Source organism: Fundulus heteroclitus, unplaced genomic scaffold (genome assembly GCF_011125445.2).
Source record: "Fundulus heteroclitus isolate FHET01 unplaced genomic scaffold, MU-UCD_Fhet_4.1 scaffold_153, whole genome shotgun sequence".
NCBI lineage: Eukaryota > Metazoa > Chordata > Actinopteri > Cyprinodontiformes > Fundulidae > Fundulus > Fundulus heteroclitus.
In genome coordinates, this window is record NW_023396565.1 from 249611 (window position 1) to 273117 (window position 23507).

At 42.0% G+C, this 23507-nt stretch overlaps 2 protein-coding genes across 5 annotated transcripts in view; both read right to left on the reverse strand.

Moving 5' to 3' along the window:
- LOC118558733 (type-2 ice-structuring protein-like) overlaps positions 1-23507 on the reverse strand; it is an 83501-nt gene that overhangs the window by 59900 nt on the left and 94 nt on the right. Inside the window, exon 2 of the mRNA XM_036129288.1 lies at positions 23470-23487. The gene's annotated coding sequence lies outside the window, so the exon portion shown is untranslated. The remainder of the gene's footprint in view (positions 1-23469; positions 23488-23507) is intronic.
- Positions 11095-23507, reverse strand: part of LOC118558731 (ladderlectin-like) — a 32832-nt gene continuing 20419 nt past the window's right edge. Inside the window, exons 1-8 of one of the 4 annotated variants that reach the window (XM_036129280.1) lie at positions 14442-14525; positions 14273-14358; positions 14031-14060; positions 13894-13935; positions 12139-12245; positions 11891-12025; positions 11695-11806; positions 11095-11433 (exon numbers count right to left, since the gene is read on the reverse strand). In XM_036129280.1, the coding sequence (XP_035985173.1) occupies positions 11366-11433; positions 11695-11806; positions 11891-12025; positions 12139-12245; positions 13894-13935; positions 14031-14046 (480 nt within the window). In that variant the 5' untranslated portion in view covers positions 14047-14060; positions 14273-14358; positions 14442-14525 and the 3' untranslated portion in view covers positions 11095-11365. Of the gene's footprint in view, positions 11434-11694; positions 11807-11890; positions 12026-12138; positions 12249-13893; positions 13936-14030; positions 14061-14272; positions 14359-14441; positions 14526-23507 lie in introns of those variants that run through there. The other 3 variants (XM_036129279.1, XM_036129278.1, XM_036129277.1) reach the window with 3 other exon arrangements.

Here is a 23507-nt window from a genome sequence, read left to right on the forward strand (position 1 = left end):
ATGTTATCAGCCAACCTGATGCAGAAGGATCTGTTTCCTGAATCAGCCAGCACCAGCTTGCCTTCACCATGGAATCACAGGTTACTTATAGAGCTTCTAAACATGCCATCATCCACAAAATGAGGAAATGACACAAAGCAATTCTATGGAATTTCACTCCTTGATCAGATCTAGTTCTTAACTTGTGTCGTAATTCAGCATAGACCAAAATCTACACCTTAGATTTTGTGCCATTCATGGCTGTGGAGGTTGTTGCAAGAAGGGTTTTAGCAATGCTGTTACAAGAACAGGAACTTACTGTGTGGGAAAGAACAGTGATCTTCACCAGTAAAAGGTACGATTGCAATGAAGACGATTATTTCAGAGCTGTGGATGGTAACAGATGTTCAGGAACAATGTAAATACCATAAGGGAGAAACAAGAATGTTGCTGATTGTTTGTATTACCCTTTTCAAACAATTTAAATAATTTATTGTCATTCCCTGCAGGAATGACAATAAAGCTATTTACATGCATAAATCAAGCGGAGCACAATGGCGAAAGCTGATTGCTCCACTTGTGAAAGCAAAATCTGTCGAGCTCTATTTGTCATTAAGACATCAATTATTTTTGCCACATTGCTAGACAGGACACTGGGAAAAAAATACAAAATAGAGATAAGGCAGAGAATATCTTATGTACATTCACAGTGCTTTATATACATGTGTATTGACATATATTCAGGTGTAATAGCAGCAGAAGTCACTTCTTTCAGGATTATTGCACAGAGTATTAAATGGAATTGCACATTAGTTATTACAGTTGTAGTTACAGTTATGGTTACAATTATAGTGCAGCATTGTATAATCTGGTAGCAGCCGGAATGAATGACCTGCGGTAACGCTCCTTTTTACAAACAGGATGTCTAAGCCTGTCACTAAAGGAGCTGCTCAGCTCCTCTACAGTCTGGTGCAGGGGGTGGAAGGTGTTGTCCATGATGGATGTGAACTTGAACAACAAACTCCTCTCAGCCACTTCCTCCACTGAGTCCAGAGTGCAGCCCAGGACAGAAGTGGCCTTCCTCACCAGTTTATTCAGCTTCTTTCTGTCCCACTCTGAGTTACCAGGGTCCCAGCAGACGACAACATAGAGGAGGGATGAGGCCACCACGGAGTCATAGAAGGTTTTAAGCAGGGGCCTGCTCACTCCAAAGGACCTCAGCCTCCTCAGGAGGTGGAGGCGGCTCTGGCCCTTCTTATACAGAGCATCTGTGTTATGAGTCCAGTCTAGTTTATTGTTGACGTGAGCACCCAGGTATTCTATGTCCTGCCCCTGGATGTTCACAGGTGAGTGAGGTGGGGGACTTCTCCTGAAGTCAATCACCATCTCTTTGGTCTTACTGGTGTTTAAGCACAGGTGGTTTTTCTCACACCAGTCCACAAAGTCCATGATGACTGACCGGTACTCCAGCTCTTTCCCCTCAGACACACAGCCCACAATGGCCGAGTCATCAGAGAACTTCTGAAGGTGGCAGATGTCCGTGTTGTAAGTAAAGTCCGAGATGTAAAGAGTGAAAAGAAACGGAGACAGAACGGTGCCCTGGGGGGGCCCGGTGCAGCAGAGTGCCACCTCTGACTGACAGCCGTGCAGCCGCACATACTGAGGGCGGTCAGTGAGGTAGTCCATGGTCCAGTCAGCCAGATGTTTTTCCACTCCAGCGTCCTCCAGCTTCTCCCTCAGCAGCACCGGTCTGATGGTGTTGAAAGTGCTGGAGAAGTCAAAGAACATGACTCTCACAGCGCTCCAGGTGGTCTCCAGGTGGGTGAGCGCCCGCTGCAGCAGGTAGATGATGGCGTGCTCTACTCCGATGTCGGGCCGGTACGATGGCGTGCCCTACTCCGATGTAGGCAAACTGCAGCGGGTTCAGGGTGGTACGCAGGTGAGCTAGGATGAGGCGCTGCTCCATGGTCTTCATTAGGTGGGAGGTCAGGGTGACTGGTCTGAAGTGGGCCAGTTTCCTGGCGTGTGGTGTTTTCCAGGAGGTCTTCCACAGGGTGGGCACCACCCCCAGGCTGAGGCTCAGGTTGTAGATGTAGATGAGAACCTCACAGAGCTCATCTGCACAGGTCCTCAGCAGCCTGGGGGGGATGCTGTCCGGTCCTGAGGCTTTCCTCTGTTTCAGCCTCATCAGCTGCCCTCTCACCTGCATTGGTGGGACTGTGAGGGGGGAGGAAGGTAGGACCGAAGGTGTGGATGGGTCGGGGGTTGATGAGAGTGGCGGCACAGGGGATGATAGGTCTCTGGAGGGCTGGTGGTTGGAGACGTGTGGAGGGTTGACGGCAGGGAGGGGGCGAGCGTGGGGGGAGTCAAAACAGGTGAAGAATGTGTTCAAGTCATCTGCAAACTTGGTGTCACCGTCTGCGGCCCTGCTGGTCCTCTGCCCGAAGCCGGACATGTTCTTCAGACCTCTCCACACATCTCTGATGTTGTTCTGCACAAGCTGCTCATCCATCTTCTTCCCATAATCCTTTTTTGCCACCCTGATCCTCCACTGGAGTTCCCGCTGGACTCTACGCTGGTCCTCTCTGTCCCCTGAGTAGAAAGCCCTCTTCTTCTGGTTCAGGAGGACTTTCAGCTCAGGGGTGGTTGTTCGCAAAGCATCGTAGCCGTTGTGTTTGCACAATGCTCTCCGCACAGAAGTTCATGTAGCCATTGATGCATTCAGTCAGGCTCATCCCCGTAGCTCCCGGGGGCTTTGGCTTGTGGCTGTTGTGGGGTTTCCTGGGGCCCATCTCTCCTTTTCCCTGAGATGGGGGGGGGGGGGGGGGGGGCAGTTTCTCTGTATTGGCCCTTCTTGGGCACCTTTTCTCTGGGGGTCTCTTCTGGCATCCCCTGGCGTCTGACACACTGCTCTGGGGGGCAGGTCTTTGGCTTCTCACAGCCACTATTGAGCATTTTTCTCATGGATAAACCTGGCATACACAAGTGGACTTTCACAAACACCTGCAGGTGCTTGGGTCCAGGTACTTACAGATGCACATCTAAACATCAGGCTGCATATAGAGCTTCTAAACATGCCATCATCCACAAAATGAGGAAATGACAAAAAGCAATTCTACAAAATTTCACTCCTTGATCAGATCTGGTTCTGAACTTGTGTCATAATCCAACATAGACCAACATCCAAACCTTATCATTTGTGCCTGTCATGGCTGTGAAGGTTGTTGCAAGAAGGGGTTGGCAATGACGTTACAAGAACAGGAACTAAATGTGTGGGAAAGAAGAGTGATCTTCACCAGTAAAAGGTTAGCTGGCAATGAAGACGATTGTTTCAGAGCTGTGGATGGTAACAGATGTTCAGAAACTGTAAATGCCATAAGGGAGAAACAAGAATGTTGCAGATTACTTTTTCTACTCTTTTCAAACTATTCAAAACCTTAAGACATATTTGTTGTATAAACATTTATGTAAAATTCTTCCTCTACAGATACATTTGTAGCCCTCACTTAAGGTATATAATAGATAAGTGAGGTTTGGGTTCTTAAATCTCCATATACCCTCTTACTATTTAGTTTAAATATCTCTAAACCTTTTGGATTAAGCAGCATTGAACACTACTAAAGTAAATTACACTACACACCCTGTAAATAGACCATAGTAACCCTCCTTTAATTAGACACAATTAATAATATAAAAAGATGGCAGGTTTTTGGAAATGCAAACAAAACAGTAAAAACATAATATTGTCACCCGTACCATGAATCAATGAATGCACATACAGTGTAAACACCAATCATATAATCAGTATGGTACACCTAAACCTAATGCCGGCAGAAACTACCTCTACGTTGCAGGCCTGATCAGCTACTCAAAAAAAATGGAAGAGTCCCACCAACTCCACAGTCCTGATCCTCTTCACTCAAAGAGCAAAAATATTAAAGCAACTCAGTACCTGTGTCCTGTACCCAAATGGACCTCCAAAGCGATCAGATGAAACAGCAGCTCAGGAATGATGCAGTTGGGATTCCAGGTGCTCTCTACGGGCTCCACATCTCCTGGTCCTCAGTTCCCACGGTGCCAGAGGTACTCTGAGCGACGTGGGCACTCAAAGTGACTATCTGGAGTCCGTCTTGTGTTATCCAAGCCGGTAACAGTCCTCTGCAGCCCTTTTGTTCCACTTTAGCAGCGAAACACCAGCTTACAGCAGTCCAAGTTAGCGAACAGCTAGGTTAGCTTCGCTCTTACTCTCAGGTAAGTACAGCAACCAAGAAAAAACAGGCACACCCCACCACAGCTTCTTGTTGAAACTCTACAGGGTCCTGCTACCTTGCATGCTGTTTATTAAAACTTCTCCTGTCGACAAGTTCTGAGCTTACTCACTTTTTATCTCCACTAACTGCTTCTCCGTGGCTATTTCCTCAATTGCTTCCTCCTCCACCCTCTGCTCTCACCTGTGTTTTTCCCGCCCTCTCCTCTGGTTCTTTTCTCCTCCCCTGTGCTACCTTCACTGACCGTACTCCTGTAGGAAAATACAATTTTCACTGGCAATTCACCACAAAATACAGAACTTATATTAAACAATGCAAACATATTTGATAACTTTGTATGACCTTTGAAATGTTAATTGAAATAAAAGGATATAATAAACAAACTTATCCTTGCCATCTCTTATATTATTACTATCCGGGTTACACATTAAAGGAAAATTTAAATCCTTAAGTAACAAAAATGTTATTTTGCACACTAGATACTATTACGTGTGAGCCAAGGTTTTTTGCCCTTGGTTTTAATTCCTTTTGTGTTTTTCTCCAAAACCTTCTCTGTTCCTTCTGTGTTTATGCATTGTCATCGCTCTGTTCTTTCCTTAAGTTTTTCCCAGGCTGTTCTGCATCCCTCCAATTAGTCTTGCTAGCTACCAAGTCACTTACCCGTTTGTTTAGATGTTTATGTACTTTTGGGAAGTAGAAACAAGGATGTATGGCACTGAGAACTGCAGAGACTCACTCAGAGTTTAGCTCCTTAGCTCTTTTGGGCTCCTGCATGTTGAGCCAAATCTTGTGGCTGAGCTGTCAGTGGCTGAACCACAGTCCTTGTTCAACTTCTGCTCTGGGGGGTCTGGTCAGTGTCCCCCCTCCAGCTCCTTAAACTTGGAAATGTGGGTAAATTTCACGATGTATCTTCTTTGTCCTGTGACTTTCACTCGCTGTTGTAACGGTAAAGTTTCCATTGAATCAATATCCCTACACAGGTTATGTTCTAGTGACCATTCTAAACATCACTGCCCATGCATTACTAATAAAAACGTTTATTTCTCAAACATTAATCTGCATGTACATGTTTACCAATCTGTATAATCTGATTGAATTTAACTTTGGAAAGTGCCTTGAAATGACATGTATCATGAATTGCCACTATATGAAATATAAATAGATAAATTCCAAAAAGGACAATTCCATTTGGGTGGCTAAATTTATTCTTGACTTTTGTTTTTATTAATTATGTCATATGCCTTCAACTGTGGACTTCACATGAGAAACTGGGAAGTTTCATTGGAGACTTCCCCATCTTTATTCTGAGCCTAAACAGTCCAAAGCCCCTCTGATTTATGTATCACATTCCTTTTGGTTGTTACACAAGCAAATTAGAAACTTTGCATACAACCAGTAAGTATTTCATACAAATAATACCATATAGAGAGTAACACTTGGTGCTGGAAGGGGGGGGGGGGGTGGTTGGGGAGGTTTTGCTTCTTCAGGACCAAGTTGACTCATCATATCTGACCACTTAGACTTAGACAACTTTATTGCCATTTTGAATGTACAAACTGCATACAGAACAAAATTACGTTGCATACAGTTTACGACAGAGTGATGAGATTGGAGGTGGAATAAGGAAACATTAAAATATAAAGTGCAGCAGTGATCAGAATGTAACAATGCAGGAGAAAAACAGTGTGCAAAAACAGTGTGCAGAGAATGTTCAGCCGTTGTTTTATCAAAAATAATTGTGCAAAAAGGCATTGGTATGGAAAAGTATGGTGCAGTGCAAAATAATATGTGCAGAAATGCTGTAAACGCTGAGTTATGTGCTATTCAAATGGATAATAAATGTTCGGCAACGTACATAAACATTCTAGATGTGTTTGAGTACAAACAGGGCTCTGTTTGTTTGCTAAATGTGCATAGCAAAATGGCAGTGTTGAACTGGAATTCTTCAGGACATGTATTGTTACACCCTTAGATAAACGCTCCACAAGTCTGAAGTGAAAAAAGGGAGTGTCGAAAAGCAGAACAAAAGTGGCGAAAGACTGGACTCCAGGTTCACTATTACACTTATAAAGAAATATTTTACAGACATAAAGGAGCTACCATGTTCTTTTCCTCCGCCGAAGTCTTTGTAAAATTGCGGATGAAATTAAGAGTGTGGCTTGGCTTTATTTACTGAATACTATAATATATTTGTCATGTCTGAATTCACCACACAATTCAAATAGGTTTTAAGTTTGGTGAGTTTCACCATCTAATGCAGGAGCTGCATGTTGGTGCGGATAATTTTCAACACTATTTACATCTGACCTGAGATCTGTTTTACAACCTGCTGGACGGCACCGGAGCGCGCATCTCCTGCCAAGACACCAACTACAGGCCCCCATTTCAGCTGAAGAGCCTCTGTCCATATGTCTCAAGTTAGTGACCATCATTCAGGAGGATCGATGTTAACATGTATCAGTAATCCAGAGTAAAAATAGTTTTCCGGTTTGAAAATCCTCCACTATGTCACATAGCGGAGTCTATCTGATTGGTTGACGATTGGCATCTAAATACAAAGCAAGTTTGTAAGTTGTAGTTTTGAAAACAACAGTGATAGTGGAGGTGAAATAGGCTTCACATGAGAAAACAACTTCCCAATCAAGGAAACAGGCATGATCGCTGTTACCATCAGAAAATACTAGGTAGACATTTAAATTCAGTATTTACTGTTCTTCACTATTTTCATCAAGCTCTCCCACATTGTGTATACCTTTGTATCTATGCAGAGTCTTGGAGACTGGTATCCATCTCCAATAGCATTGGGGGAGAGGAAGGAACACCCTAGAAAGGTTGCAAGTCAATCACAGAGCAACAAAGAAATCACCAGGACAAACAATCATGCAAACAAATACTCACATCTAGGGACAATAATTAATAATATTGCTGCTAGTGGTCAGAGGGCCCCAGTGTTGTAGTACTCGAGTCCGAGACTCGAACTCGAGTCCGAGTCATTAGCTAAATTTAGAGACTCGTGACTTGACTTGGACTTGAGCACTGATGACTCGAACTTGGACTCGGACTCCTACATTCAGATCATTCTGACTCGGAAATTGAGAAAAAGACTCGACTTTTTTTTTATATCATTTGGCTATAATTTTAATATGTCATTAGAATATTATTTGGTGTATGATTTTAATATCTAAATGTCGTACCGCGCACGTGACGTCACCATCTCATGAGCAACGCCCCTTGCCGCTAAGGTTGGGCAAACAGTGTGAGAGCGCACGTAGCAACCAGCCATTACACGTGCAACAGATACAACTATATGACCGACTTTTCAGCTGTTAAACTTTCACAAGAGGATGTCCAGGCGCCCATTTTACTGGTAGAACTGTGGAACAACATACCAACGTTCAGCTCAAACGATGGCTTGAGTGTCGAGGGCTCGGAAAGACTGGAAAACTGGCCGAGTTGATAGGAAGGTAAGTCGTTGTTTTTCTCCTGCTTGGTGTTCATGCCGTCATCGGCCGTTTTTTTTTTTTCTGTTTGTAGTCACCGTCCAGGAATCGGTATAAATTTTCCGGCCCGCCGAACAATTTAGTCCGGTCCGGTGGCCAAATGCATTATCATTATCCAACGGCTATATCTCCTCGCTGCATCGACCGATCCACACCAGATTTGTTGTGAGTCATGGGGGAACACTGCCGAACGCGTTTGTGGGAATCGCCCGGTGGACGAGCGAGGAAAATGCGTAACAGCGTCTGCGGTGGCGGGCGGTCAGCGGTGTGCGAACCCCGCCAGCCGGCCGGCACCGCGGCGGTGTGCGAACCCCGCCCGCCGGCCGGCACCGCGGCGGTGGCCAATAGGCCGGAGTGCGCTTGGCTGCGAGGGCCGATCGACGCCGCTTGCGGCTTTAACATCCTTCACATGCGGCCTATCAGCATACCTCGAGTCGCTGTTGCGCGTTCCATAACAACAATGTTTAAAAAACATGGTTAGGAGACGTCTTAGACTTGGAAAAAGCGGTAGTTTTACCGAGTAAAACCAAGGGTAACTACAGCGAAAGAGTTATTAGTGCAATGGAATGTTACTGCTTCATGTCATACGTCACACGTCAATAGTGACTCGACTCGGACTTGACTCGGATGAGTAGTGGACTCGACTCGGACTCGACTCGGATTTTTTTTTTAATGACTTGGACTTGACTCGGACTTGAACACTGGTGACTCGAACCTGGACTCGGACTCGAGGCATAGTGACTTGACTACAACACTGGAGGGCCCAATGCTGCGATGTATGACAGCCTCTCGTCTGTCAGTCTGCCCTAGTGCAGCTGTGGCTACTAACGAAGCTCACCAACATCAGGTTGTGTATCTGTGTGCGAATGAGTGAATGACTGATTGTCGTGTAAAGCGATTATGGGTCGTCAAACTCGATAAAGTGCCATATAAGTTCAAGCCATTTACCATTTACCAAAAATTGTAATGGCAGAGTGACCAATCAACCTAACAGTTATATTTTGAACCGTGGGAGAAAGCCAGAGTCCCGAGAAAAGATGCATGGATACATGCAGAGAACATGACCAGTCCATGCACGAAGAGCCCTTCTGTTGCAAGACAACAGTGCCCACAACTACTGTCTTAATTAGTCTGAAGTTGAAAAACCATAATAGCATTGTTGCTAATGAGACAGACCAAAAAAACAAGTATTTCATCCATCTTCTGACCCACTTAATCCCTCATGGGGTTGCTGGTGCTTATCTCCAGCGTTCACTGGGCAAGAGGCGGGGTACACCTTGAACAGGTCGCCAGTCTGTCGCAGGGCAGCACAGAGACAAACAGGACAAACAACCATTCACGCACACACTCACACCTAAGGACAATTTAGAGAAGCCAATTAACCTAACAGTCATGTTTTTGGACTGTAAGAGGAAGCCAGAGTACCCAGAGAGAACCCATGCATGCACAGGGAGAACATGCAAACTCCATGCAGAAAGACCCAGAGTTTACATTTGAACCCAGAACCCTTCTTGCTGCAAGGAAACAGTGCTTCCTTGCATGTCTTGTCTGAAACAGACAAGACAGACATGTCTTGTCTGTTTCAGACAAGACATGAACGATGTCTTGTCTGAAACAGAATAATTTGGAAACACTTTAGTTTTTGTCATCTCAGATGCTGACTGAAAAATACCTGGTAACTTTTGGTTTAATTCTCTATAAGTTCACCTTAAGTTACCTTCTTCCAGTTTTGGTGGAACAGAAAATAATCTGAACCGTCATTTTGTGTTTGTTCCTCCTGTGATGGTTTTCCAAATTGCTAAATCATTCTTACTAAGGTCTACATTATGTGGTATCTAACTATACATATTCAATACTTTTATCAAGCTCTTGCAAAAGCTTAAACTTTTACATTTCAGTAATTTTTTCGCAAGCATACAAAACATGTTAACCTCCAAAATGAAATAGCCAGTATGAAGCTAACTGTATTTGCTGCTCAATTAAAGTTTGATTCATTTCATTAATGCACTTTTAGGGTTGCTTTATTTTGGCCTTTACTTCAAAAAAGCTGGTATTGAACAAGACCCAAACTGATCACACATCAATTGCTAATCTTCCCCTCAGGTTTGAAAAATGTTGAAAAATATTTCAGGTTTAGCAGTTACACAGGACTGATCTGTTCAAAGAGTTTCAGCTCCACATAAGCGCCAAGTCGGTTTTCCTTGGCCAAACATAAAAAAAAAGAAACAGTGAAACACAATAAAAACAAACCATTTCAAAGTTTATCTGCTTAAATCTGCCAAACCTGCGTCTTTGAGTCTGCTTGGTAGACTTTGGGTGGTCCGTTTGGAAGGATTTGCTTCAGATCAAAGCTGGCTCGGGGCAGCAAGCAAGCACTAGCTCAGGGGAAACTCCTTGTGCATACCATCCTGGTATGTGCTTTACACGGTCTCCAACGGACTGCGCTCGGTCTGTCAAGTGTTCGGGAACCCTGCATGGCAGAAGTGTTTCCTTAGGGTTCGTGTGAGCTGTGGCCGCTGGTGAGGAGGGAGTGTACCAATGTTTAGGCACCATACAGCCGTCAGGAAACTGCCATGTGTAGTTTTGGCTCATCTTTCCTGCAACAGCTGAGAAAGGTTAAAAGCAGACCGTTTCCAGAGCAGTTGGCTGTTTAAGTTCTGAAGTTGGTTTTGCAGGGAACAGACATTACATAGCATTGCCAGCACTGCAAATGTTCGCAGGCATCCAAGCTCCATTCGGACCCAGGTGGCTGTCCCTCAAATGTTGCTGTTGAAGATCAGCATGCCAAAGAGAGTGTTTGCCCGTGGCCTGGGGGTTTTTTATACAGTGGCACCCCCTGCTGTGAGAACAGGCCCCTGATGCCTAAAAAAGTATCATGTTTCATGTCGCTCTCAACTTACAGTCTGATTTATCCCCCTTGGCTTATTGCACACCAGGGTGGAGAACTCAGTGAAATTGAACTCAAAGGTTATTAAAAATGTTCAAGCTTGAATGAGCCGAGTTTGACATATTTCTAACCTGCCTGTTTCCTACCTTGTCCAGTTCCTCTGCCTGCCTAAACCTGCTTCCTCTGTCTAACCCTGATTAAAAGGATTGCCCTGACCACTGACTGAACTTGCAGATCTGACCACTGCCTGTCTGACCAAGAGAACCACAAAATCAATTCAACCTAATCTTGCCAACTACTCAGTCTCTGCGTCCATCTGCTCCTGGTGAGATGTCAGGACAATCTCACCAGAACAGTATGGACCCAGCTGAGCAAGGGCCTGCTCCCACCTCAGATGTTCAATCCCTGGGGATCAAAGTCGAGGAACAAACCACACAAAATCTTGTTTTTATGCTTCAAATGTTTATTTTTGAAAGGCTGAAGAAAACAAGAAAGTTTAGATTAAACTGTAATTTTTTTTTATTACACATTCTGCTCAAATTAAAGAGAGAAAATCCACCCACTGTTTATTTGTGACTTCATTTTCCAAGGTTGCAATAAAGAGAAATTATGTGAAGGAAAGAAGCAGAAATTAGTTTTAGGACATCTGAGGCTTCAAAAAGGCAGGTTAACAGAAACACGTAACACCAAATCATCCTCTGGATCCTGCATCTTTGTGAACCTCTGACTCATCAGATTTTCTTGGCGCAGACAGAAGGAAGTTGGACATAACAGTAGTTGTCATCCCAGCACTTTTCACCTTTGAGCAAGAGAACATATTATTCAACATCACAAAAACCCTGAACAGGTCCACAGTATAATTATGGAAAAGGTTGTGTTGATTTTTTTTTTCATTTTGAGGGGGATCAAAGGTTTTAGAATATCAACCTTTCCCATAATTATAAATTATTGGAATGGTTTACATTTAATCCAGTAAATGTAAATGTATGGAAGCTAAATCGCTTACTTACAGTCCTTTTACCGTTTAAGAAAATACAATCATGTGTGATATTTTTTTTACCTGAATAGTTTATCTGCAAACAGCGCTGACTGTTTCCCCCATTATTAGGCTCTCCGTGACACCAGTTTGTGTAGTGCAGAGGGCTTCCATCGCTCCACAACCATACGCTCGTCTGAAAGAAGGAATTCAGCAGATGGCACGTTTCATCCAATGTTTCACAAAGTACTTAATAATTAGACTTTACAGGTGAAAATACCTCCTGTGCATTAGTGCCTCCAATCCATGTTTGTTTGGATCCGTAAGTCGCCATAGTTATCACAGACTGAACCTGATGGTACTCGTCCAAGTCATGAACTGATGCCAGGTTTGCCCCCATGGACAGACAGTTTTTCTACAGACAATCACAGAATGATGTGCTGAAGTAATAGCTGGGCTTTTTCAATTAAGTATTTTGAAATAAGTCTGAGTAACAGAAAATAAGAGCACAATGTTGTTGGAAATCACCTCAGCTCTAGCCCAAGACAAGGCTTTGGCAACATAGCGGAAGCAGCGACTCTTAATCAGAGACCAGCCAGGAGGACAAGAATTGGATCTCTTGACCATGTCAACTTCTTCTGATGACAAAGAGATGGAGAGTCTCAGCTAAAGACACTGTATGTGCAGTCTAATTAATTATATTTACTTTATTTAACGATGGGTTATTACATCAAGTTGACACAAAATCAAATTAGTTAAAAAAGATGCCACATGAGCTGTAAGTTAATTTCCCAGTTGGTCACAACCATTAAGACAACTTAATTTGTTTTATGTAAATTGTCTCCCAATTTAAATAAACATAACTGAATCTTTTTTGTGTTTTTTTATTAAACAGTAAATAAGAGTTCATTTTCAGTTGAACTTGGAAATAAATAAGACATGACCGTTTCTTAATGCCCCTGAGCTGGATAAGGAGCCATATTTACCTGACCACCAGGCACAGTTGGGAATAACATAAGAGAGTTAAACAGAAAGATCTGTAAAGCTCTCCATTAAGAGTGCTAATAGTGGCATCCTGGTAACACCAAGTCTCCATAACAACCTTTACAAGCCAGCCACTCGCTCGTTTAGGAGGAACCACCCCAAACAAAAATATGTAGGTTTTGCTGCCACAAAATGTTGTAAGAATCTACTTCTATTATTTTGTTATTTGAATTTTATTAAACTGCTTTGAGATTCTGCTGTAAAATGGTAACGCTGATAATATTTCATTATAGATTTATTTTCTCAAATTGAGATTTTTATTGTAATACACCCTATTGGTTTCTGTTAAAGCTCTTCTCACTCTTAAGTACAATTTTATTTTAAATAGCTCCTTTCAGGTAAAAATACAATATGCTTCACAGACAAAAGGTAAAATAAAATACTTGTGACAAAACTGAACAGAAGCCTTTAAAGGAAACCACTGAGTCTGAGGAAGGGGGTTCCAGGGTCTTGGAGCCACAGAAGAGGATTATCTGTCTCCTTTAGTTCTCAATTTTGTGCAGGGAACAAAAGTTTTAAGATCTAGTCAGGGGCCTTGCTGCAGCATTTTGGACAGACTGAAACTGGTTTAGAGAGGTTTTTGGATGAAATACATTGCAGTAATCCAGAATTTAATTCAGAATTAGGTTTATTTGCCAGTTATGTATATATCTACAAGGAATGTAATTCAGGGTTCTACAATGGTCATGATGCAGATGGCATTCATCTCAGGACGAGAGACAATAGGGCTATGTTTGGCAATGTTTCATAAATAGTAGAAACAGCAACGAACCAGAGATCTGACAAGGTTTTTACATGTAAAGCCAAATTACAGATTATCCCAAAGTTTCTAAGAGATGATTTTGTCAATTAGCCGAGAGGCCCGAGAATCTGCTTTTTCTTTAGTTATTTTTTTTCTGGTGCAATGATGATTACTTCAGTTTTTTTCTTCACTTACTTGAAGACGACTTTCAGCCTTCCAACTTTTAATTGAATCCAGGGATTCAATTTCTGCACAACAAAGCATTTTGTCTAAGAGAGTCAGCAATGCTTGATGGTTACATAGCATTCTCTGTGTTTAAAATGCTGTAAAATAAAATAGGGACTTGTTTTATGAACATTAAAGCCTCCTCCATAGAGGTATAGTGAGATCAGGCCCAATGGGCTTCAAAAGGAAAGTAGTATCTGTATGGATCCCTGCTACAGATGGTAGTTATTCCATGAGAGCGATCTAATAATTATATGGAAACGTAACCTCACCGTCTACAACAGCCTCCTTAGCTGCAAGTTCAATTTCCACACCTTGAAAAGACAAATGGAAAAACATGTTAAATTCTTTGTTTAGCAATGCAGATTATGATCAATCTGTCCTAAAACGAGGTGAAAGGGTCACTAACCTGCTGGATCTCCCATGTTTCCAGCTACAGCTATAGAAAAAAAAAACTCAGTTTAACAAAAATCAGAATTTTAACTTCTAACTAAAATGTCCTTCATTCCAGGTCAACCTGACATGGATACAACCATCAGAGTAAATTTTATTATAATATATATTGGGTTAGATTAGATCAGTCTGTCTGCAGAAATAAAGAACCGTTGTCAGGAATAGTCTCTCTAACAGACCAAAGTCAGAGAAACTCACCAGCAGCTTAACTCAGAGCCAACAAGGCAGAAAGAAACAGCAGCCCAGTCAGAATCTTCATGATGCAGATTGAAGACGATAATCACCTTCAATAAAGACAGTCTCAGTTTAATAATGAAGTCGTAGAAGTTAGACATAAAGCTTTTTAACAACGCCACAGCAGAATTACCTCCTTTCCTTTACTTCAGCGTCAGACTACTGTCATGATGCAGCCTTGCCTGCTGCACCATGGACATTTCATGGCACTCTCCACCTTCCATACAGCTCCTGATTCCATGCTCAGTAATCATCTACACCTGTCAGTCACTAATCAGCCAGCACTCAGCACACCTGTCAGCCTCCCTATTTAAGCTCCCTGCATTCAGTCCTCCCCTGTCGGTTCGTTCTGTTGGTTTCTGTTTACTCTTGTGGATTTTGCTCTTTGCTGCTCACCTCATCTTGTTCTCATCCAGCCTGAGTTGTCCGCCCGTCTGTTGTGACTCTGGTCCTGCTCTCACTCCAGTCATGCAAGTATTCATCCAGTCGTGCTGTTGATCAAGTTCCGGTTCTCAAGTCTCCATGCTGCTGTGCTGCTGGTCCAGCTATCTTCATGCTCCGGCTCCGTTCTGCTCGCCAGCTCCAGCCCTTTACAGCTCCAGCCTGGTCTGAACTCTGGTCATCTTCCTCCACAATTCATCATCTTCAATAAACTCTCTTTTTAACTGTACTCTGTGTGGTTACGTTCAGGTTCATCTGAAAACATGACAACTACAGCCTCAGCTTTCAGGTCTGGATGTGCTGGACGAGTCAAAGAGCTGCTGTTATATAGTGTTCCTGTCCAGGAACTGGGGACGGACCTGGTAGTAAAAAAACACGTTCCAGTTCCAGTGAAATCATATCAAAGCTCATTAGATGTTTGACCTGTAATTTATGACTTTAACTCTTTGCGATTCTTATCTTTTATGATGCTTGTTAAGAGAGACTGAGTTTTTTTTCTAGGCTGCATTAGACATTTGCTGTTTTATTCTAACTGGGTCAGTTGTTCAGTGAATACTTGTATTCCTACACTTTTATTAATTATAATATGTTAGAAAAGTCTAAATGAGTATCTGATACTTGTATGCCAGGTTTGGGGCAAACCTGGCATCAGAAGTTTCCCTCTGATAACAGTTGTTTTCATTTCTCAGGTGTTTAATATTAACATTGACAAAGAGGCAGTTCTGTATGTTAGATTTATTAAGAACTAAAAACAACAAAAACACAACAGAATTGTGCTTTATTGCTGCATCCAATCCTAATGATGTTAATATAAAGCAGTGTGATGACCAATAAAAAGCGCCATCTGGTGGATATATTTATAATTGGAGATCATATTTCTCCAATTTTAGCTTCCCTTCATTGGCTTCCTGTTAAATCAAGAATAGAATTTAAAATTCTTCTTCTAACGTATAAAGCCCTTAATAATCAAGTTCCATCATATATCAGAGCTCTGATTACCCCGTATGTTCCTAACAGAGCACTTCGCTCTCAGACTGCAGGTCTGCTGGTGGTTCCTAGAGTCTCTAAAAGTAGAATGGGAGGCAGATCCTTTAGCTATCAGGCTCCTCTCCTGTGGAACCAACTCCCAGTTTTGGTCCGTGAGGCAGACACCCTGTCTACTTTTAAGACTAATCTTAAAACCTTCCTTTTTGACAAAGCTTCTAGTTAGAGTGGCTCATGTTACCCTGAGCTATCTCTATAGTTATGCTGCTATAGGCTTAGCAGAGTGAGAAAAATAGACCCTGATGTCCTCCAGTAGCCTGAGTTCTACTGTTCTCCAGTTTTGCATTGTATTACATTGAAATGACTGTTGTCATTTCAGCTTTTAACTTTTAGTTCTCTCTCTTTTTTCTTCATAGTAGGTACACCTGGTCTGGCGTTCTGTTAGCTGTGACATCATCCAGGGAAGACAGATCACCCGCTACTACCATCTAATGTAGAACAGATTACTAGATCAATGTGTGCTTCTGTGCTTTTTTGTCTCTCTTGTTGTGTCTCTGCTCTGTCTTCTGTAACCCCCAGTGGGTCGAGGCAGATGACCGTTCATACTGAGCCCGGTTCTGCTGGAGGTTTTTCCTTTCCACTAATAAGTGGTTTATCTTTCCACTGTCGCTTCATGCTTGCTCAGTATGAGGGATTGCTGCAAAGCCATGGACAATGCAGATGACTCTCCCTGTGGCTCTACGCTTCTCCAGGAGTGAATTCTGCTTGTCGGGACTTTGAAGCAATCAACTGGTTCCCTTATATAGGAAAGTTTTGACCAATCTGTATAATATGATTGAATTTGACTTTATAAAGTGCCTTAAGATGCCATGTTTCATGAATTAGCGCTATATAAATAAAATTTAATTGAATTTAATTTAAAAAAACCTCTAGACTCCATAACGAGTAATCCAACATGGAACAACAGAAAAAATGTGTTTAGTTTACATTAAGACAAGTTAGATCAAACATGGCATTTACAGCAGATTCAATTGAATTTTTTTCTGTCGTTAACAAATGTCTCTTATTGGTTTAATTTTGAGAACTGAAACGGCAACTCTATTCTTCAAATATCCTCTGGCAAGTCTGACGTTTTTTTCCTTCAACTCAGCTAAACTGGCTTTACCAAACTAGATGAAAAAAATCTGCTAAGGATCTGTCGGATTTAACAAATGAAATATTGTTTTAAAGGGATGCAGTTGGGACCAAAATTTGCTTTGAGCCCAAAGAACATCAACACCTGCCTGCGCGCTCATAAAGTTAAGTTGTGTTGTCAATTGTCTAACTGTGTTCCCTAAAGATTATATCACAGAGCCAGGGGTCCTGAAGTTTAGCGTGATATTCAGTTTTTCCTGGCACTCAAACAGTAGCAGTGACCTCAACGTCCACATCAACCTAAAGGGGTTAATAAATGGGACATTTACACTCTACTCCGCACGCTTTGAGAGTTTTTTCCCTACCCGGCTGGGTTGTCTCAACCCTACTCAGAAGGAATATGGTGGTGGTTGAGTGGAGGATTGCTCTTGCATGAGCAGACTGCTCGTCGGTGATTGGTCATGAATGTGGCCAGCAAACCAGCCAAAGTTCACCGGTGGAGCAAGGGGGGGATCAATATTCATTTGCTGACTCAATACTACCAAGAGGCCAAAACTGGAATTTACACTGTAAGCTGTGAAGTTGTCTCTAAAGCAGGAGTCACCAACCTTTTTGAAACTGAGAGCTTTGAAAAGGAAGAGCAACTGAATACAATATTTTAAATGCAGCTCACTGGAGAGTTGTGCTATTTCTTTGAATAGGCCTGAGGGCATCACCAATGGCCATGGGGGGAGGGGGGGGGGGGGGGGGGGTTACCTGCAGGAGAGAGAATGCTCCAGCAGTGGCGTGGACCGAAGCCCAGCCTGAGCTTCACACAGATAGCGGATCCTTCTCTCTTGGCAGCTGCTGCGGTGTGGAGGCTACTGAACGTCAGAGTTGCAGCGGCTGACAAGACAAGAAGCTGTCACTGTCACTGTGGAGAATTCTGAACCTTTGCTCTGCCACAGCCGGCGGATGCGATCCAAAGAAACCTCCACCAAATCAGTGCAGCATAGTGTGAATACTCTATATTCAGCCTGTAAAAATAAAAAAGCCCTAAATTTGAACTCTGTGAGGAAGCTGGGAACATATATTCTGCCCTCTGTGCTTCTGTCTCTCTCACACACACATCAATAATTGTCTAGGGCAGGCAGAAAGAAACTGTGCATTATTACTTCAGCCTGATCTGTGATCCAGATATTTATCCCAGTGGATTATTATATCCTTAAAATTATTAAAGACTGTCACGATTTGTCTTTGGATGAACCTGGACACAGCACGCACACGCAGAGCTAGTTCTTAAAGTGAGTTTATTGAACAGGATGGAAGATTGATGACGAGAGGAACCAGAGTCTTTTACGGACGGAGATGAAGGGTGCAGAAGCTGGCTGACAGGAGGAGTGTGGTGTGACTGACCAGGAGGTAACTCTGGAGCGGAGGACTTGAGACCGTGGAAGAGCTGCGGAACTTGAGACCGTGGAACAGTTGCAGAACTTGAGACCGTGGAACAGTTGCAGAACTTGAGACCGTGGAAAAGTTGCAGAACTTGAGACCGTGGAACAGCACAGGAACTTGAGACCATGGAACAGCACAGGAACTTGAGACCATGGAACAGCACAGGAACTTGAGACCATGGAACAGCACAGGAACTTGAGCAGAACGGAACCCAGGAGACGTGAACAGGAGAAGAGAACTTGAGTTGGAACCGAAGCGTGTCTAGGGTTGAGGCTGGCTGGAATAAAACTGTAGTGAAGTGTTCTGACGGACCAAAACAGGAAAACTGAGCTGAAACAGGGTTCTGGCAGAGATAAATAGGGGTGGAAACAGGTGGGAACAGCTGGAGGTCGATTGCAGCCTGACAGGTGGAATCAATCAATCTGCGCATGGAAGGGAGAGAGGCAGCGAGGCTCAGACTGCACCCTACAAGCTGCATCGTGACAAAGACATTCTTGAATATACAATATTACAAACATATGTATTTTTTAAATCAGATGATTTACATTCACTTTACTGCACAGTAATCTATATTGTCTATAAAGGGACTGCTATCTGACTTTTATACTCAAAAATGAGTCTATTAGCTGCTAGGGACTATTTGCCCACGTTAAGCTTCTTAGGAAGTGTTTGTCAGTGCAATCAACTGATTTCAAGAAAAAAGGGAAAAACAATGTTTGGAAAGGTTATGTCTTATTGCATGTTATGTGTAATCTGTGTGCATTTACTTTTAAAAAATGTCATTCCGGTAACAGATGACGACGACAAAGATTTTAGATTCTCAATTCTCAAGTCTCTCTTTCACAGGGGATAAAAACAATCCATGAGGTTTGGTGACTTTTAGTTCACAGGTTGTATTTGTTGCCACTTGGTTATCATATCTCTGTATGCTGACAGAGGATATCAAGGCTGAGCAGTTACTGATCATTTGAGATAGACCCATCTCCAGCTGTCTCTAAGTAAAAACAAACATTCTCCATAAGGGTGATTGTTTGCTCTGTTTTATGCATGTCTGAGATGTTCTTAATTTACACTTCAGAAGCACTTTCAGTGGAACTGAATCAGGATGTCACATTTAAAGAATGCCCACACCTTTCCCAAACACCTCACGGGCAATTAAGTATTTATTATTTTTATGCATGTATGCAGTCAACTTCTGTATTTGAGATTTGTGCAGGGTAATCTTCTACAGTAGGTTGGCTTTGATGTTGTGGAGATTTCCCACCAGACTAGGATAGACTGACATGGTGTTGCTACTTCACTTCTTCAGTTGACTGTCTGTTGGAAAGTGGTTAATCAGACAAAAACATTCTGAAAAATAGAAAATGTAATAACGTTAGGGCACGAAATATAGAAAACAAAAATTGAGAACATAGATATGTGATCAAAATGCAGAAAAGCAGGAGAAGAAGGCAGAATATCTAAGGAGCTTCCCTAAAAGCACCAGCACACAGCTGAAGTAGGTGGCAGAACTGAACCAAGTGTTTAGATTTAGGGTTCTGAACTTGACCCAGAGCGAGGAAGCAGGAACAATGATACAAACATAATCCACTAGAGGGTACTGTATGAACACATGGAAACATTGGAAAATGTTTTTTTTAATATAACTGCCTGTTTATTTTGAGAACTGTGTCACTGAAAATAATATATCAGAAACATTTCAAATAATTGCATGCCCTTTTTTGTATGTTATCTATTATAGGTTATTATTACAAGCATTAGAAAATGCTAAAGTCAGATGGAACCCACTAATGCTAGTTTGTCTGTTTGAATTCTCCACAAATGTAAAACATTTGGTGGAAACTTGAGATCCTAGAGAAGTTTTAAGACAAAACACTAAATAAAATCAAACATATATAAACTAATGTTCGTATGTGTAGCACAGTAAAGATTAACTGAAATTAAGTCCTTGATATTTTGTCACTGAAAGAGTCGATAGGCATAAGTCAAGTCAGTGATGTTTACCCGTGAAAGTTATACATACCACTGTAAGTTTTGCAAACACAGCCATATTAAACATATTTTAAACAAATTGAGAGTGTACAGGTGGAAGAGAATGGTGAGAGACTGGTTAGACTGAAGTTTAGATTGAAGTCCAAAGCTGAAATAATACAGAAGGTAAACATTCATAAATCAAAGGCTGGGAACAAACCACACAAAAACTTGATTTTATGCTTCAAATGTTTATTTTTGAAAGGCTGAAGAAAACAAGAAAGTTTAGCTTAAATTGTAAAAAAAAAAATATTACACGTTATGCGCGAATTAAAGAGAGAAAATCCACCCACTGTTTATTTTTGGCTTCATTTTAGTAGGTTGCAATAAAGAGAAATGATGTGAAAGAAAGAAGCAGAAATGAGTTTTAGGACATCTGAGGCTTCAAAAAGGCAGGTTAACAGAAACACGTAACACTAATCCTCCTCTGGATCCTGCATCTTTGTGAACCTCTGACTCATCAGATTTTCTTGGCGCAGACAGAGGGAAGACGGACAGAACAGCCCACGTCATCCCAGCACTTTTCACCTTTGAGCAAGAGAACAAATCAGTCAACATCATTAAAACAAAAATCCTGAACAGGTCCACAGTATCATAATCATGGGAAAGGTTTATATTCTAAAACTTTTGAAAACCCCTACCTTTAATCCAGTAAATGTAAATGTATGGCAGCTAAAACACTTACAAAGTAAACCAGCTAATCACCAATGAGTCCCTTTACCATCTAAGAAAACACAATCATGTGTGATATTTTTTTTACCAGAATGGTTCATCTGCAAACAGGGCTGCCTGCCCTTAACATTATTAGGCTCTCCGTGACACCAGTTTGTGTAGCGGAGAGGGCTTCCATCGCTCCAAAACCAAATGCTCGTCTGAAAGAAAGAATTCAGCAGATGGCACGTTTCATCCAATGTTTCACAAAATACTTAATAATTATACTTTACAGGTGAAAATACCTCCTGTGCGTTAGTGCCTCCAATCCATGTTTGTTTAGACCCGCGAGATGCCGTAGTTATCAGAGACTGAACCTGACGGTACTCGTTCAAGCAATGAACTGATGCAAGGTTTGCCCCCATGGACAGACAGTTTCTCTACAGACAAACACAGAATTATCTAATAGTAGCTGGGGTTTGTTCATTAAGAACTTTGAAATTAGAGAGAATAAAAGAAAATAGGAGCTCAGTGTTGAAAATCACCTCAGCTCTAGCCCAGGTCATGGGTTTGGGAACATAGCGAAAGCAGCGATTCTTGATTGGAGACCAGCCGGGAGGACAAGAAGATCTCTGGACCAAGTCAACTTCTTCTGATGACAAACAGATGGAGAGTCTCAGGTAAAGACATTTTATATGCCATTAGTCTTATATGAAAGGTGCATTGCGTATGTTGCACAAGTTTTGAAGTTATTATTTTTCTTTCCCATTCATGCCCTTACAATTGCCCAACATGTAAAAATAGTTATATTTTATTTATCACAGTTGCCTCTATAGGCCCCAGTAGGCAGTTTCTAAGAGAGGGATTTGGGCTGAACCCTCTGGGCCAGCGCATGCCTGATGTTTAACTGTTACTTTGTCGAAAGTCTCCGCTGCCATTGAGGCCTTAGCGAGAGATCACCATGACTGTTTTAGAAGAAAACCATCAACAAAATTCCATCAACAAGCTCATACCAGACCTGATTACAGACTCCACGTAGGTCTAAGAAAAATATCTCTAAGAGGGCAAAATTGGAGTCTGATCGGTGAGAGAGCAAAACAAGAGTAAATAACGGGACAGTTTTCAAGCAATTGCGCCGTTGTGCCCTGGGAATGAAAAGGGACCAGGAGCTGGCCCTCTTTTTCTTTAACTTCTTTTTCTTCTGACAAAATTTGTATCAGCTGCTTCGGGAGCGAAAAGGCGAATCTAGTCAACTCCGCCTCATTTCCAACCAACTACTTGATAAACGATCCATGGCGTTCATTCACTGGCTTGCTCGTCTTTTTCCTGTGTTGTTGGTGACTCGTTGGATTCCCTTTCCACTTCAGTCTCACAGACAGCTGCTGCTTCCTGGTTCTGGCTGCAAACCCCGCTATGAAGCTTTTACCTGCCTGCAGTCATAGCGGGGTGTACACGCAGGACAAGGCCGCTGTCTGTGAGAAGTGGAAAGGCAATCACGGCTCCCTCACCTAACTGGAGAACAAATGGTGCTTTCATGGTGAAGTTGTCTATAAAGCAGAAGAAAAGATGAGAAGTTGCTTTTTTGAAAATTAACAAATCGATGGAGCAGATGCCAGACCACTCAATTATTGATGAACTAAAAATGACGAATGAAGAATATAACATAACTGTTTTTTTTTACCTCAGAGGACATTACGCCCAAACAAACCGTGAAGTTATAACGGTGACATTTTATTTTGCTCTTCTCCCATGAAACTGGTGTTATTTCAACTTGTCGACAGAGGGGGCTGACGGCAGCAAAATTCCTGGAACTTAAGCAACGCACCTTTAACTTTATTTTGTGACAGGTTATTACATCAAGATGACACAAGATTAAATGCATTTAAAACATAACTTGGTTAGTACCAATGCAACAGCTGTATGTTTAAATGTTTGATGCCCAGTTTGTCACGATCATTAATCAGACAACTTGATTTACTTTGTTTAAAATTGTCTCTCGATTAAAGCAAAGAACTCGCTGATGGTGATATGCTGGACTGCTAACTACGAGCTTTTAACAGGGGTGAAAGCTTTGGTCACAATCACAAAAAATAACCGAGAGAGATATAGTAGTTTGAATGTAATTGCAAGAATCAGAGAATATTTTTAATATAAGTCTACTGGATAAACTGAAGAATAATAACTTGTTTATGTTTTGATTCTACGAGGAGACATGAATGTCCTATTTACTAAGGATTAATTACAGTTCTTAACCCTCACACTGAGGCATAAAACAATGACAAAAAACAGACCCACTTACCCTGATCAGTGGAACCATCATCTTGGATAGCTGTGGACATTATAAATAGGAGTTAATGAGACTGTGAGTGTCTTAGTCATGTCGCAAAAGTGAGTACTTAACAAATGCTCACGATCAGCTCTGGTCCGAGCCATCACAGAAAAAACCAGGACACACACAGCCAGCAGCTTCATGATGAGGTGATGAGATGATGCAGATTTGAAAACTGAAATCAAGTGAAATTAA